Source organism: Gorilla gorilla, chromosome 1 (genome assembly GCF_029281585.2).
Source record: "Gorilla gorilla gorilla isolate KB3781 chromosome 1, NHGRI_mGorGor1-v2.1_pri, whole genome shotgun sequence".
NCBI lineage: Eukaryota > Metazoa > Chordata > Mammalia > Primates > Hominidae > Gorilla > Gorilla gorilla.
This window is the reverse complement of record NC_073224.2, coordinates 216,464,058-216,480,797: the sequence shown is the minus strand read 5'-3', so window position 1 is coordinate 216,480,797 and position 16,740 is coordinate 216,464,058. Positions and strand designations below refer to the sequence as shown.

The 16,740-nt window shown below is 46.1% G+C and overlaps 1 protein-coding gene and 1 long non-coding RNA gene across 3 annotated transcripts; one reads left to right on the top strand and one right to left on the bottom strand.

Annotated features, from left to right (window-relative positions):
• Positions 1–3,595: 3,595 nt before the first annotated feature.
• Positions 3,596–15,292, bottom strand: ZNF436 (zinc finger protein 436). 2 transcript variants are annotated; one of them, XM_004024878.5, is made up of 4 exons: positions 13,512–15,292; positions 12,121–12,213; positions 11,191–11,317; positions 3,596–7,372 (listed from the first exon to the last, which is right to left on the bottom strand). In XM_004024878.5, the coding sequence occupies exons 2-4, from the start codon at positions 12,151–12,153 to the stop codon at positions 6,120–6,122; spliced, it is 1,413 nt and encodes a 470-aa protein (XP_004024927.1). In that variant the 5' UTR covers positions 12,154–12,213; positions 13,512–15,292; the 3' UTR covers positions 3,596–6,119. The 2 variants fall into 2 exon arrangements, with proteins under 2 accessions (XP_004024927.1, XP_055243505.1); XM_055387530.2 differs by lacking the exon at positions 12,121–12,213.
• On the top strand, positions 13,075–15,987 carry LOC129533688 (uncharacterized). Its single transcript, XR_008680018.2, has 2 exons — positions 13,075–13,470; positions 15,288–15,987. It is a non-coding gene; the product is annotated as an uncharacterized lncRNA (long non-coding RNA).
• The last annotated feature ends 753 nt before the right edge of the window (positions 15,988–16,740 follow it).

The window sequence follows — 16,740 nt, the reverse complement described above, 5'->3', positions numbered from 1 at the left end:
CAGTGGCTCACAGCCTGTAATCCCAGCACTTTGGGAGGCCGAGGTGAGCTGATCACTTGAGGCCAGGAGTTCGAGAGCAGCCTGGCCAACATGGCGAAACCCCATCTCTACTAAAAACACTGAAACAGCTGGGCGTGACAGCAGGCACCTGTAATCCCAGTTACTCAGGAGGCTGAGGCACAAGAATCAGCTTGAACCTGGGAGGTGGAAGTTGCAGTGAGCCGAGATCACACCACTGCACTCCACCCTGGGTGACAGAGTGAGACTCTGTCTACCAAAAAAGAGTAGCTTGGTGTGGTGACAATCAGAAATATGAAGGGAATAAAGTTTATGTATATTCTCCTTATTTTATTGTTGCCTGCTTATTCTACGCCAAACATTTGCTGGGTGTTGAAGACACAATGGTGAGCAAGACAGTGACTTCTTCAAAGATATCAAAGTTTAATGGAGGAGACAAAAAAGTAAGCAGGCAATTACAAAACGGGGATAAAGTGCTTTGATTGGGATAAACCCAGGAAAAACAGAAAAGGAACACCTGATCCAGTCTTATGGGATTGGGAAAGGTTTCCTAGAGCAAGTCAGGTATTTGACCTGAAGGCTGAGTAGGAGTTGGCCAGAAGAGTGGAGAGAGAGATGCAGCTTGGAGTGTGCAGGAAAGAGCAAGTGCAGGAAAAGAGGAGGGAACCAGAGCTGGGGAGAGCGGCAGAGGCCAGATCATGAATGACCTCCTCAGAAATCACACCAAAGGAGGTTCACTGTTTGCTGCTGGCAATGGGAAGCATGACAGGGCTTTACACAGAAGAGTAGCATGAAAGGATTTGCCTTTCAGAAAGATTGTTCTAGCAGAAAGGGAGAAAAGACTGACGGGAATCAAAATAGAAAAGAGGAGACTCATTAGGAGGTCGTTTCAGTAAGCAAGATATGGCCCAGTGATGGTCTGAATAATTGCTGCTAATAATTTGAGCCCCGTGATCTCATTTAATCTTTGCAACTCTATGAGGTAGACATAATTACTCCCATTTGCGGATGGGGAATCCAAGGAACAGAAAAGCTAAATAATTGCCCAAAGTCACATGGTAAGTGGTGGCAGTAGAGAGAGCCAGGCAGAAGGATCTGAGAACTATTTAGGAGGTGGTATGGGTATGACTGGATACATAGTTATACAATATTTGTTACTAATTTGGGGAGGGTGGCTAAAGGAACGGGAGGTAAGTATGATATGCAAGTTTCTAGCTTGGATAAGTGGGCAATGACTGAGTTAGGAACAGGAGAAGCAGGCAGGGAGTAGGGGAAAATGTGGCAAGTTGAGTTCAGGGTTTGATTTCAAGATGTCTGGGTAATTTCCTATTATAATTTTTTAACTTAGTTTTGTTATTTTGTTCATGCTTTGATGGATAATTTCCAAGCAGAGCTGTCCAGAAAGCAGCTGCAGGGGCTGGTGTGAAACTCTGCCAGATTTTGGTGTCATCAGCCTCAATCTTTCCCAAAAGGAAAAAATAAAACCACTTTTAGAGAAGCTGAAAATGATATAAACTTTGGGAATGAAGCATTTAGAAAAACAGATCATGCAATGGGATTTCCCACGGACCCATTTTAGGTCATTACAGGGTAATTGTCTCCCATTAATTCAGCTGTTTTTCACTAACGATCTTAACAGTCTTTCAGTTCTTGAAGTCTCCTATTGATAAGCAGGGCCTACATCTGCTACTCTACTGCAGAGGTGGGTATCTAACAACTGCTTCCAAAAAGTCAGTTTCTCCCAGGGCTTGGGAACTCCTTTGGGAGCTACACTAACTTCTAAAACACCAGGGAACCACTTAACAAATTATCATTTCAGTGCACTCAGTGATATCCTAATGGCTTGGAAACACAGTCCTAACCTACCTCTAGGGTCTTAGAGAACAGTTCACACAGAAGGAAATTTGCTCAATAATAATAACAATGTCAAGATACTAACATATCAAATAGTCTTAGAGGGAGGCTCTTGAGCTACACTTCTCCAGGTGAATTAGCATCTTCCCTTAACTTTCCTTCCCAGCAACGAAAAATGCTCAACATGCAGTAAGAAGAGTTTTTTGTTTGTTTTTTGCTTTTGTTTTTAAGGGATGAGGTCTTGCTCTGCAACCTCGAACTCAGCCTCAGCCTCCCAAGTAGTTGGGACTACAGACGCTTGCTACCACGCCCGGCTAAGAGTTTACATGTATATATACTTTTGGCTGCTCTATAGATAGAGTAGGGTTCACCCATAGGCAGAGTGGCCTAGAGTAGCCTAAATAATATTCTGGGGCCAGGCCTGGTGGCTCACACCTGCAAGCCATCATTTTAGGAGGCTGACTTGGAGCACTTGAGCTGCAGAGTTTGAGACCAGCCTCGGTGAAATATGGAGACCCCATCTCTAAAAAAATAATAAAAAGAATTAGCTAGGTGTAGTGGCACACACCTGTGGTCCCAGCTACTCAGGAGGCTGAGGTGGGGAGGATCACTTGGGCCTGGGGAGGTCCAGGCTGCAATGAGCTGTGATCATGTCACTGCATTCCAGCCTGGGTGACAGAGCAAAACTCTGTCCCCCCCCCCCCCCAAAAAAAAAAAGTGCTGTTTTTTTTTTTTTTTGATAAAGTTTCTCTTCTTTGCAAGTCTTGGCTACAAAATTAAAAACGTTTCTTTGATATTTATATTCTCCCCCAATATAAAACACTTCCATCCCTACCTTTGCCAAGGCTGGCTGTCCATTTAAAAAAAGATTTGAGAGAAAATTACTTGTAAGTAATTTGAAAATTGTGGCCACACCCTGGTAATACCTAATTACAGCCTTAGGCAGACTGTACAACTGTGTTACGAATAGAGAACCTTTGCTTCTAAGAAGTATCTGTTCTAGGAACCCAGTCCTAGTGTGGTAGAAACTGTTTTAGTTGTATTTTTGTTTTGTTTTGTTTTGTTCTTTTGAGATAGAGTCTCGCTCTGCTGCCCAGGCTGGAGTACAGTGGTGTGATCTCGGCTCACTGCAACCTCTGCCTCCCAGGTTCAAGCTACTCTCCTGCCTCAGCCTCCCGAGTAATGGGGATTACAGGCGCATGCCACCACGCCCAGCTAATTTTTGTATTTTTACTGGAGATGGGGTTTCACTATATTGGCCACTCTGGTCTCGAAATACAGACCTTAGGTGATCCACCCGCATCAGCCTCCCAAAGTGCTGGGATTACAGGTGTGAGCCACCGCACCCAGACTTAGTATTCTTAATGAATACTCCAAAACATCTCCTTAAAGCAACAAGGCCTTCTCTCATTTTTCTTTTTGGATTTTTTTTCCTTCCCCAAAGCTAATGAGTCACCCATACCAAATATTCCTATGTGGCTTCTGTCACCAGCATAACCTTCGTAGAAAACTACTCAGGTTTTTTCATCTTCCCAAGATATGGCAATAACCAAAGGGCTCAAGATACTGTACTCCCAAATTCCTACAGAACATCTGTGTAATATATCTGTACATCTGTACGGAATGCATCAGTGTAAAGACAATCATGCCCAATTTTAATGACTCTGATGAAAAGCCATTAAATGAATCAGTGCTGGGTTACTAAAATAATTCTCAGGTTTGCTGACTTTAAAAATTATATTTTTAATTATAGAATATTGTTAGAATAATACAAACACTAGGATAACTGTGACCAATACCATAAGGAAAACTTTTCTACATATTGATTTGTTCATTCATTCTCCACAACCATAGAAAACAGGCACAAAGTGTTCACGGGATGTGCAGAGGCAGCCAGGGACTTGGGAGCAGAAGGCATGCAAAAAGCATTAGTGAAGGGAGTCTGATGCATGAGTTCTATACAAAGTTCAACACAGCAAACGGGCAACAATTGGCAGAAAGAGGAGACAGCTGGTGTGGCCCTTGTCCTTTAAGTTTCCCAGCTAGATTGTTCATGTATGGAGATAGCTGGGTGCTTAGAAGCCTTGTTTTAAGCCCTTCACCTCCAAGAAGCCAAAAGCAGCAGCAGGAACTGGTTGGGGTGGGGCAAGAACAGTAGGGAAGGAAAAGGGGGTGAAATACAGTTAGGTCATGGAAATGCGGTCATCTATGGCCACTCCCAAGCTGTTAACCATAGTGGCTCACAGAAGCAACAGGAGAACTTTGACATTTATTAAAACCATCAGCAACATATATGAGAAAAGACATATTTGAGTTTAGTTACCAAGAACATGTGTCACCCGACAATTAAAATATGGATACCCACAGTCTGCTAGATTTTGTAAATAACAAAAAAACATGCTCCTTGCCTGAGTTTGTCTTTAAAAAGGAGTGGCAACATGAAGGAACCCCCCTGGAAGATGGGTTACTTTAAAGGTTGTGTTATTAACAAGTGATGTGGTCCCACACAGCTGTGGGTCACAATAACTCATTATAGTACCCACCCAGAGAGACCACTGGCTCCTTTAACACCAAGTCCCAAAAAGCTATGGCAAAACATTTTTAAAAATGTTACAACATTCACAATAAAGAACAGTAGCAATAAAGCACAGTAGAAATAAACTGGGGGTACTCTCAAAAGAAAAGATATTCCTCACTCCAGTCCCATTTTCTGGGCACCAATTCCCTTCCACCCCAACATGCTTGGATAGCATCAACACTTGAGATATTTCTTCATTCCTACCTGGACTGAGATTAGGAAAACTGACACTACTGGGCTTAAATTGGGCGAACTGTTATTTTAACCACTTATATCTGTAGGGTGGGAGGATGGAAATACATTCCTACCGAGGTTCGTTAATTCCTTCTGACTAAGCCAAAGAGTTCTTCATTGCCATAGAAGATAATTCATTCTGAGAATAGGACAATCGACCTATTTGTCTGGTCATTATCTTCCACAATTGACAAACACATACAAACAAGTGCTTAGCTCTGTACAAAGACAGACCTTACAGGAGAGTGCACACTAAAGCACTAGTGTTTAAATTATTTTCCATAATGAAAAAAAGACATTTCTCACATTGGAGTTATGTCTATACTTCTGTCACATGACTCACATCACCCAAGAACATGCTAAGTCTCTGTAAATTCAGTTTCTATTAGAAAAACCACAGGAATACACATTACTGTACATACACATGCCCTGATGCAAGCTAAGATAAACACTTGGATGTGGCCCTTATCAAATCTTAGAGTTAGCAGGATAGGAAGAGTTGATCTTAAAGATTAGAGGGGAAAGAACACAGAAACGACCTACATTCCTTGGGAAGGGACTCTGTGGTTCCTTCCCTGAAGGACTCAATTCCACTTGCTCCTTACACTTAACTGTCACTGATGGTCCTATCTTTTCTTGAAGATATTTTCTATACAATATTCCCTATAGTGATCCCCAAAGAAAATTCATAAATCTGATTAATGGCAGTAATAACTGTGGGCATCTTCTGCTAAAGTCACCATCACTGATGGGTCCTTGGTCCCCAAACCTGTGTCTCATTTTTCCTTTCCAACCGTATCTTCAGTTAGCTTTCACAAAGATGCAAGCTTTAAAGGAGCTAATTAGAAACAATGAGAAGGAGAAAAGTTACAATCATTGCCTTCATCGTGCAAAATCTTGCCCTCAGGAAGATGGAAAAGATACAAATGCATGAGCAACTCAAGGAAAAAGCCCTTTGGAAGGGAAGATGTGTGTGCCCAACTACTATGGTGTGTGAATAGGTGTGGCAATTTAGGCAGAGTCTCTAGTTGCCTTTTTCCAAAGCAGCCATGACCACCCTATTACAGTCCCACGTTTCACTTAGCATAGTTCCTTGGGCCAAGGATGGGAGAAAATAACATTGAAAGATTTACTCCATTTCCAGGCCTGGGCATTCACCAGCATTTGCCCCCTGGTCTTCAGATTTCCAGTTACTTGTGGGGCTGATTTTAATGAAGTAACCCATTGAGTGAATAAAAATCACCATTTTGGAGGAGATAACATTCCCAAAGCTGAGGGTCAGAATTTCAAATGGCTTGTCATCTCTGATGGTTTAAATCGTGGCCCACAACTAGGAGAGTATGATAAAAGCAGCTCAGTCTTGAGGGCATTCATTGATATCAAATAAAATTGTATCTTCAAATGAATCATTTCTCAGCCATCATAATTACAGGACTTAGTCCGTATGAACTCTCTTATGTTTAATAAGAGCTGAGCTCCTGCTGAAACTCTTCTCACATTCGGTACATTCATAAGGTTTCTCTCCCGTGTGAACTCTTTGATGTGTGATGAGGTTGGAGCTCTGGGTGAAACCTTTCCCGCACTGCACACACTCGTAGGGCTTCTCCCCTGTGTGGGTTCTCTGATGTTTAATTAGATCTGACCTTTCACCAAAGCTTCGCCAACACTCATTACACTCATAAGGCTTCTCTCCAGTGTGAATTTTCTGGTGTGTGATGAGATGAGAGCTCCGGCTGAAGCTTTTCCCACAAGCATTGCATTCATATGGCTTCTCTCCAGTGTGAGTTCTCTGGTGCTGAACCAAGTGTGAGATGCGGCTGAAATTTTCCCCACATTCGTTACAGTGGTACGGCTTCTCTCCCGTGTGGGCTCTGCGATGACGCACAAGGTCGGAGTTCTGACTGAAATTCTTCCCACACTCATCACACTTGTAGGGCCTCTCCCCTGTGTGGACTCGATAGTGTTTGATGAGATCAGATCTCTCACTGAAGCCTCGGCCACATTCGTTACATTCATAAGGTTTCTCACCCGTGTGGGTCCTCTGGTGCTGAGCTAGGTGAGAGCTCCGGCTGAAGCTTTTCCCACACTCCTCACACTCATAGGGTTTCTCACCACTGTGGGTCCTTTGGTGTTGGATTAGGTGAGAGAGACGGCAGAAACTTTTTCCACACTCGTTACATTTGTGAGGCTTCTCTCCAGTGTGGATTGTCTGATGCTGAATCAGGTGAGAACTTCTTCCAAAACTTTTCCCACACTCGTTACAGTCATAAGGCCTCTCCCCAGTATGTGTTCTTTGATGCTGAATAAGGTGTGAGCTGCGACTGAAGCCTTTTCCACATTCATAACATTTATAGGGTCTGTCTCCAGTGTGGGTCTTCTGATGTCGATTAAGGTCTGAGATCTGACTGAAGGCCTTTCCACAATGAGAACATATATGATAGCGGATGCCTGTGTGGACTTCTTTGTGGACAAGCAGATCAGTGACTTGTTGGAGAGGATAGCTTACCCACTCTTCTGCTGTTAAATCTCCCCATTGTCTTTCTGACCTATCTCCGCTTTCAAAGCCCTCTTCACTTTCAGGATTTTCCTCAGCATTCTCAGCAGGTCTTTCAGATGTAGTCCCAAATTGTACATCTTCACTAATCTCTTGCTTGGGATTTACCTCGTTCTCACTTCTGATCTCAAAATCTGTAATAAAAAGTAAACAATAAGACTAGTAAGTACAAAAATTACCTATTGTGTGCCAGGCACTATACTAAATTTTTTTTTTTTTGAGACAGAGTCTCACTGTGTTGCCTTGGCTGGAGTGCAGTGGTGTGATCTTGGCTCACTGCAACCTCTGCCTCCTGGGTTCAAGCAATTCTCCTGTCTCAGCCTCCTGAGTAGCTGGGACTACAGGTGCACGCCACCATGCCCAGCTAATTTTTTTATTTTTAGTAGACACAGGGTTTCACCATATTGGTCAGGCTGGTCTTGAACTTCTGAGCCACTGTGGCCAACCTAAATTATTTATATTCTTCATCACATATATTCTTTATCACAGCTATTCTGAGAGTCAGGAATTGTGATTATTTCTACTTCATTAATGAGAAATCCAAGACCCAGACAAGTGAATTGACTTGCTCAAGTCCATAGTAAATGGTAGAGCCAGTATTCAAACTCAGGTCTGTCAAAATTCACGTTCTGTATCGCTGTAATTAATGATTCATTAAGAAAACTATACAGGCCAGATGCCGTGGCTCACGCATGTAATCCTAACACTTTAGGAGGCCAAGTCAGGAGGAACACTTAAGGCCAGGAGTTCAAGACCAGCCTGGGCAATATAGGGAGAATCCATCTCTACAAAAAAATTTAAAAAATTAGGTGGATGTGGTGGCATGCACCTGTAGTCCCAGCTACTCAGGAGGCTGAGGTAAGAGGATCACTTGAGCCCAGGAGTTCAAGGCTGCAATAAGCTGTGATTGTGCCACTGCACACCAATATGAGAACGAGACCCTGTCTCTTAAAAAAAAAACTATATATATTCGTGTTTTGAAAGAACACTGGAAGCAGAAAATATGAGACTCTAAATTAGAATATCTAAAAGGCAAGATTCTAAGTATTTTGTGAGTATGTATTTTTTAACTTGCCAAGCCTTCATCATTAGTAGCATCATAAAATATTTACTAAGAAGCCACTATGGTTTTGTTTGTTTGTTTGTTTTGTTTTGTTTTTTGAGATGGAATTTCACTCGTTGCCCAGGCCGGAGTGCAATGGCACAATCTCCGCTCACTGTAACCTCTGCCTCCTGGGTTCAAGCGATTCTCCTGCCTCATCTTTCCGAGTAGCTGGGATTACAGGTGCCCGCCACCACATCCAGCTATTTTCTTGTATTTTTAGTAGAGACAGGTTTTACCATGTTGGCCAGGCTGGTCTTGAACTCCTGATCTCAGGTGATCTGCGCGCCTCGGCCTCCCAAACTGCTGGGATTACAGGCGTGAGCCACCATGCCTGGCCAGAACCAACTATGTTAATATGGAGAAAAATGAATCTTTACCTATGTCATAGTTGACAGAAAAGTGACTGACAAATGTCACTTCCTACTTTTCCATGACCTTTTAATGAAAATAGGAGTGGGAAAGTTGGAGAAGGCAAAAAAGATGTCTGGCTGAGAACATTCTTGGCATTGTCTAAGTATATTTCACATGCAGTCTTCAAATGAAAATCAAAATACACAACCACTGTCTACAAGGAGTTTTATACCAGACACTGCATTCTCCAAATTGGGTTTCTTAGTACACTCTTCAGAAAGAAAGTATGTATTTTGGGAGAAAAGGGTTCATGGATAAACTGGGTTGGTAAATGGTACATACAATATCATTTCCTTCAAAATTCACAATGCCTAATAACACATTAAAGGTTCTAAGGAATCCTGAGGTAAAAAGGCCTTATAAGGCCAGATGCAGTAGCTCAGGCCTCTAATCCCAGCACTTTGGGAGGCTGATGCAGGAGGATCACTTGAGCCTAGGAGTTTGAGACCAGCCTGTGCAACATAGGAAGGTCTCGCTTCTATTAAAAATAAAAAGAGGCAGGCCGGGCACGGTGGCTCACGTCTGTAATCCCAGCACTTTGGGAGGCCGAGGTGGGCAGATCACGAGGTCAGGAGATCGAGACCATCCTGGCTAACACAGTGAAACCCCATCTCTAAAAAAAAAAACGCAAAAATTAGCCAAGTGTGGTGGCGGGCACCTGTAGTCCCAGCTACTCGGGAGGCTAAGGCAGGAGAATGGTGTGAACCTGGGAGGCAGAGCTTGCAGTGAGCTGAGATCGTGCCACTTCACTCCAGCCTGGGCAACAGAGCAAGACCCCATCTCACAAAAAAAATAAATAAATAATAAAAAAATAAAAAGAAGCTGAGCATGGTGCCTCACGCCTGTATTCCTAGCACTTTGGGAGGCCGAGGTGGGCGGATCACTTGAGGTCAGGAGTTCAAGACCAGCCTGACCAACATGGTGAAACCCCGTCTCCACTAAAAATACAAAAATTAGCTGAGCGTGGTGGCATGCACCTGTAATCATAGCTAGTCGGGAGGCTGAGGCAGGAGAATTGCTTGAACTCAGGAGGCGGAGGTTGCAGTGAGCCAAGATCGGGCCACTGCACTCCAGTCTGGGCAACAGACTGAGACTCTGTTTCAAAAAAATAAATTAATTAATTAATTTAAAATTTTTTAAAAAATAAAAAGAATTAGCCGGGCAAGGTGGTACGCATCTGTGATCCCAGCTACTCGGGAAGCTGAGATGGGAGGATGACCTGGGCCTGGGAAGTCAAGGCTGCAATGAGTTGTGATCGTGCCACTGCACTCCAGCCTGGGCAACAGAACAAGATCCTGTCTCAAAAAAAAAAAAAAAAAAAAAAAGCCTTGTAATCATTTTTAAACCCATTCCCATTCCCAAACTTATTTGGGCAAGAAACCAGTTTTTTGGCGCTTCCATCCTTCTAACAAGTGCTTTTGGGGCTAAACTGTAGAATTGTAAATTCACATTTTTTAAAGATTGTCATTTTTTGCTTTTGTTGGATTAAGTGGAATATTTGGGTTACAGACTGCAATAGATCTGGATAGATAACTATTTATGGTTACTTTTATAAAGAAAGGATTCAAGAAACTAGGGACATCAGAGAAAGCTCAAGTTAAAAAGGAAAGCCCTCAGAGTTGCCTTTTGTTCTGAAAAAGGCTATGGGAATAAAGATTTCAAAAACAGGATTAATCCTAATGAATGGCAGATGACCTAGTGACCCATACACGCTTGCTAATGTCTGTCAAGTCTTGACAGGAGGCAAAGTGAGGCAAAGTGAGTCAAAAGACTGTTCAGCTCAAGAATATACTCTTTATTCTAGTTACACCCAGACCAAAGTACAGCAAAGAGAGAAGACAGGCTTGCAGACCATGAGAAAAAAAACCAGCTGCCCTCTCTAATAGAATTTGTGATCTATTTCAGCATTCTTCTGGAACAGCATTTGACACACTACAAATCTATCATCATCAACACTGAAACATCTCTAGATGAGAACCTACTCAGCTAAGGAACTTGAGGCAAAGCTAGGGCTCTGAAGCCAAAACAAACACAAAAAGGTGGCTTTCGCCCTCCCATGAACCTGGGTTAGAATCCCCTCATCTTTTAGCACCCTAGAGTAAAAGCACTAGTTACGGGGGCATTTATATTCTGGTAAGCACTATTATGCCAGACCTGTTTGGTCAGTGATCTGTACAAACAGGCTGGAGATTGGAAAATGACTCAGGGCACAAGAAATCTGAACGTTTCTAAAACGTGCAGAAGCAGTTTTTTTTCTTTTTAGACAATATGACCTGGATGTTCCCACATTCAAAGATCTGCCTGAGGACTCAAGTCAAGCCAATATCCAATTAAGTGCTTTAAAAAATCAAACCACTAGGCTGTGTTGAAAGAACTAAGTCATTTTGACACGATCTCAAAAACGTGGAGGCAAAGAAAGGTAGAATCCTTACTTACCTAGTGAGACAACATTTCCATAATTCTCCTGCATAACATCCCGGTAAAGGTCCCTCTGTGCAGCGTCCAGAGGTCTCCATTCTTCCCGGGTGAGATACATGGCCATATCTTCAAACGTCACAGGTGCCTGAAATCACACGATACTTCCCTACTATTCTGTATTTAGGACTTCTTGAAATTAGAAACATGATTAGAAATATTCAGGAGGAAAAATATATTAAATGTGACCTATAGAGTCCAAATAAGAAATAAACAAGCAAAAAAGAGATGTGGTAAAGAAGGCAGCAATTTATGAGCTGATTGCTCTGTCCCATGGCCAGCTATCCCTGCCCCACTCAGGAACTTTATCCTCTGGCTGTGACTTTCTCAGGACATAACTGGCACTTGCATCGCTCCATACCTTTACTCATAATGTTCCTCTTTTCCTGGAATATCCTTCTCATACTAGAGAAATTCTACTACTCTTTAAGGTCCCGCTGCAGTACCAACTGTTCTTCAATGCCCCCTACCCCTCAGCACGGCTCCACTCCCGTTGGATGCCCCAGATAGACTTAATCACGCCCACTTCTTGGGAGTGATTCCCACACTACAGCACTTTGTTCCTACACCAAGTAGAGCACTTATTACGTTGTGCCACGCTTAAGTGGATGCGCCTTTCTCCCTACAGATTGTGAACTGTGAGCTGTGAGCTAGAAGGTAGCGCCCATCTCGTCCATCTTTTATCTCCCCAGTATTTAAAGGCATACAGCAGGTGTTCGATATATGTTTGTTTGTGACTATACTGGCCTGGTACTAGGCCCCTGGAGGCAGAATATCGAAGCCAGCGAATTACTAATCCCAGGGAATTTCCCACAGGGACTTGCAGAGCAGAGAAACGCCGGACGAGGTGGGTAAGCAGAGACAAGGTCTGAGAAGCCACCTCCGGCTTACCTGGGACCCAGCCATGAGCAGGGTGGCTGCCATCTCGAGCACAAGGGTTCGCCTCCAGGGAGAGAGAGCAGGAAAAGCAGCTAGCAGACAGCGCTGAAGGAGGCGAAAAGCAGGGCGTGAGGCACGGAAAACAGGCCCTGCCCACTCCCCAGGGCTGGAGTTCTGGCCCCAAGGCGGGCAGGGAGGGCCCTGAACCAGGGCCGGGTCACTCTCCTCCCTGACCCTCGAGCGCGACCCGCCCTCTGAGTCTCCGCCACAGCGGGGTGGAGGCAATGCCGGAATCTACTAGGACAGCCCCCTGGCTGGGTCCCTCCCGCGCCGGGGGTTAGACCGCTGCTGTCTCAGGGAGGAGGCGCTCAGCTCAGCCCAGGGAACGCCTCCGCTCTGCCATCTCGAGGCCGGGTCCTTTCCGGCAGCTGCCTCAGCCAATCAGCGAGCGAAGTTCGTGAACCACTCTGCCAATCAGAGGCGGAACACTATGCCCGCCTCCCACAGCCTGGCCAAGAGCCTCTAGCGCGCCTGTGCCTGCCCCCATGGCCTGCCGGGAGTTGGAGTTCCACTCCCGCGTACAAAAGCTAGCCAGAGGCCAAAAGCCAAGGAGGGAAAAGAACAAAAGGGTGAAAAAGTAAGCGCGTCCTCCCAGTCAGGGCGGAGTATTCTCGCTTTTTTCTTATGGAGACTGCAGCACAATTAAGCTAGAGGCTGCCCTGCTTCGCCTCACGTCCCTAGAAGCTTCTCTTGAGTCGGGCCTTATTATCTGCGAAGTCAGGCCAATTTAGGCGCTGGCCTGTGTTGAGCTGAGCTAGAATTAGCCCCTGCTTGACAGCACAGGCCGGACAGGGAAGCGGCAGCCGCCCACTCCCCAGGGGAGACTCGGAGGCCGCGCTGGAACTTTGAGCCCCGCCCACGCACTACATCTCCCAGCAGCGCCTGCGGCGGCGCGGCTCTGTACGGAATACAACTCCCGAGAGGCCCCGCGCCGCCGGGGCGACTCGGGAGTGCGGTCGGCAGTAGAGCCTGGCGGTGTCTCGGCTTCGGCGCTTTAACCCTGTAGGGGCGTGCGACTGCGTCCTTCTCAAAGGGGCGCCCCTCGAGCGGCGGGCTGAGTGGCGTCCAGCGGCGGGGAGGCGAAAACCCTGGGGGACTCAGAAGCGGGTGGCGGTGTAGGGCGTGTAAGGAGGAGATAGCCAGGCCCCTGGGGGGGGGGGGGGGCGGGCCCTCGTTAGCGTCCCAGAGGGCTTGTCTGCTACAGGGGTTCCCAGCGGCCTCCCGCACCGAAGGGACCCTGGGCGTCTGAGGCCCTGATCCGGGCGGGCCTTCAGGATGTTAGCAGTCCCTGTCCGGTTGAAGGTAGGAAGCCGAAAACCCGAGTGGGGGACGAACAGACTTACCTCCTGTCTCGCAAAAGATCCACTAGATCGTCGTCTCCAAAACCTGAGAGACCGCGAACGGATTCCAGAGCCGCAGCGTTCTTTCAGACCTGGCGTTCAGAAAGATTCTAGAGAGCACGGGCAGGTCCCGGAGGTCTCAGGCCCGCAGGTAGATCTCGAATTCGTAGACTTTGAGGCGAAGCCCAGATATCGTAGGCTGATCCTGAAGACTCAGATTCCCGAGGCCTCAGACTCGCAGGCAGCTCAGAGAAACCACAGGCTCATAGGCAGATCCCTGAGACCACAGAGGCTGGCCAAGAAACCACCAGCAACTAAGCTGCATTCAGCTGGAGTTCCTCGGAACGGGAGGACTCGCAGCTCTCCCTTTCCCCAGCCAGGATGAGGGAATTAGACAATGGAAGTCGAGCACTGGGGAAAGCAGGCATTCTGCGTGGGGAAGAGCTCCCAGCTCGCTGTAGCCTTGGAGAGGGAAGTGATGGAAAAAGAATATAGCAGCTTATTAGGGACTCCCACCCTCTTCAAGTTATAAATATCCCCAGAACCTTGGCTACGTGCCCGGAAGCCTGTTGTCTCTAACTGTACAGGAGACTTCTCTGCCTGGGCTGGGAAAGGGGCCTTTCTTTTGTTTTGCAGATAGATCCACCCACTGAGGAACTTGAAAATTTTTTTCAAACATAACTCCAGGCCTTGCTTTTATTAGTGAGTGTCCTGTTCCCAGTGCCCGGTTATTTATGATTAAATTACTCAAGTGTCTAAAAAGAACAGAAGGACCCGCCCCAGCCATAATGCAGACTTTCCCATTCCTTCTCTTTTCCACCCGCAACTGTGGGGCTAAGAATTCTTAAGATGTCACAGAATTATACCATCCTACCTCATCTAAAGTCGATCCGAGGCTGGTCCGATGGTAGTGGGTTACCAGAACTTAGTAACATTAATAACTCTAAAGTTAGTATACAACCCCCCACTGCTAAATTTGGCTATAAAAATAAAATTGATCTGAGCACCATATAAAATGGAATCCTGGAGGGTCCCCTAGAGGCAGTATCCCCAGTGGAAAGAGCGTGGGCCTCAAGGTCAGACAAGCCTGGTTTGGAATCCAGGCTGTGTATCCTTTGGAAAGTCATTGAATCCAGGCCCATTTCCTTTTCTCTAAAATGAGGGTCATCATACCTAAGGATGTTGTGAGGCGTGAGTGAGATGATTAAAGCGTTCCAGAGAGTGCGCTCTTGGATGATAGCCGTTACTTTTTATTAACCCTGGCTTTGGTGGTAAGGGAAACTTCCAGAAATGCTTGTGGGTATATTGGATAGCTCAGAAAATCTGGGAAATCAAAGTGGCTCAATAGCTGTGAGGAACTGTGGGTGACTTTATCCTCACGTCGTGTTTCTTCCAGAAATTCAGACGCAACAGAGGTTAGGCCAGTTTGGTGGGTTCCAGTGAGCGGTGTGTTGAGCCTAGTAGAGCATAGGTACTTGGGGTTGCCAAAACCCCAGCAAGTTGAGGCTTCACGCTCAGGGAAACTTCTGGGTCAGAGGTTAATAACCACGCTCCTTGGAGCGAGGAGGAGGGGAGCCTTTCTGACTAGCTGAAGTAATTGCAGGTTTCTAACTGGGCCTAAGGTGAGCTGAGGGCTTGAGCCCCTCAGCCCAGCGGGGGTCCCTTTTCATCCCTTCTCTGACAGATTGCTTTGTAAACTTTCTTAGGCCTTCCCCCCACCCCTTTGCCCCAGTGCTTTAAGCCCTTCTTTGTCTTCTTGCTGTTTCTTTTATTCCTCAGGCCTGCGGGGCGGGGGCGGGGTGGCGCCCAGGACGACTCCCTGGGCTCAGCTTGGCTGCCTGCCTCCTTCTGTAAGTGCTTTTTTTTCTTCACCTGGGACCCTCTAGAGGTTGGAAAGAGAAGAGAGGCCGGGAGCGGATGGAAAGCATGACTGCATCTGGAGCCCCTGGGGGGAGTGGGGAAGAGGGAGTGGAAGGACAGTGGCTGAGGGGCTTCCTGTTGCAGCCTTCAGCTGGACTCAGGGATGGGGTCACTGGAGGAGGAGGTGGCTTCCTGCCGCATTGTTCTGGACTGCAGTGTTTCTTGGGAATACTTACTGTATGTGGATTTTCAGTAACCAACTTGGAAAGCTGTATTTGTTCCCATGATTCAGCAAACAATGAGTACCTACTGTGTGCAGAAGCAGCAGGACAGCCTGTCATCACTGGGAAAGAGGCCAAAAGAGCCATTTGGCCAGGGTCTCCAATTTAGGCTTTCAACATTATCTCTAAAGAAGGTTATACATTATGTCGGCTCCACTGGCTGATGGGATCAAAGACCCTCCTTGTATATCCTTAAACCTGTACTCTATTACCAGGCCACTGTGCCTGTGGAGCACTGTAAGTTCCTACCTTTTAATAAATTTTATAAGTATCTTGTGAGCAGCACAGTTGTCATAGTTTTTTGTATCAGAAACATTAATTTGTTAAACATTTTAAAACATGCCTTGATGTGTGTAATCCTGTTTTGTCATCTCTTCATTTTCAAACAGATGGGGCACCTCAAAAAATCAAAATGACCTGGGCTTCTTGTGAGCCCTGCTAGGAGGGGTGATAAAGGCTCATCACTGCCCAAGGAGTTGGGGACATGGGGGACACACTGATTTGCAAACAGTCATTGCAGTCCAAGTGCTATAATAAGGGGTGAGCTCGTCTGCACCCAGGAGGGGATGGACTCCTAGCTGGTGGGGAGGTGGGGAGGCTTCACGGAGGAGGTGACATCTGAGCTGGTAAGACTGTAGGAGTTTGGAGGTGGAGAAGGTGGGAGGGAAAGCATTCCAGTCTTCAAGAACAGCATGTGCGAAGGCACGGAGGCGTGAAAGGCTAGAGCATGTTCCAGGCTGGTCAGGATTGGTTATGGCTAGAGGGAATAGTGTGGGGGTGGAGCAGCAGGGGGAGGAAGCAGAGCACGGAGAGTCTCCTACGTCCCCTTGCCTGTCTGCCTGTTTCTCTCTGCCTTTGGCTGTGAATCGCAATGCTAGTGATGAGGTAAAGATGCGGGGCTGCCCAGGGACTGGCCTGGGGTGAGGGAGCAGATTGACTCTGCAGAGGAGGGGGAGGTGGAGATGATTGGGAAGCTCTTATGACCTCATGCATTTCAGCTGGTTTTCTCCAAAAAGAATCAATATTTTCTAAAAATGTAGACAATTGCATTAAAAATGCAATACAAACTTATTTAGTATTATTTGGCCTAC

Excerpts from the sequence above, each read along its gene's own strand:
- ZNF436 (XM_004024878.5), bottom strand. The coding sequence starts at position 12,153 with ATGGCAGCCACCCTGCTCATGGCTGGGTCCCAG. Across the intron at positions 11,318-12,120 it reads TGCTCATGGCTGGGTCCCAG|GCACCTGTGACGTTTGAAGA; the intron begins GTAAGCCGGAGG and ends GTGTGATTTCAG. Across the intron at positions 7,373-11,190 it reads TGGAAATGTTGTCTCACTAG|ATTTTGAGATCAGAAGTGAG; the intron begins GTAAGTAAGGAT and ends TTTTTATTACAG.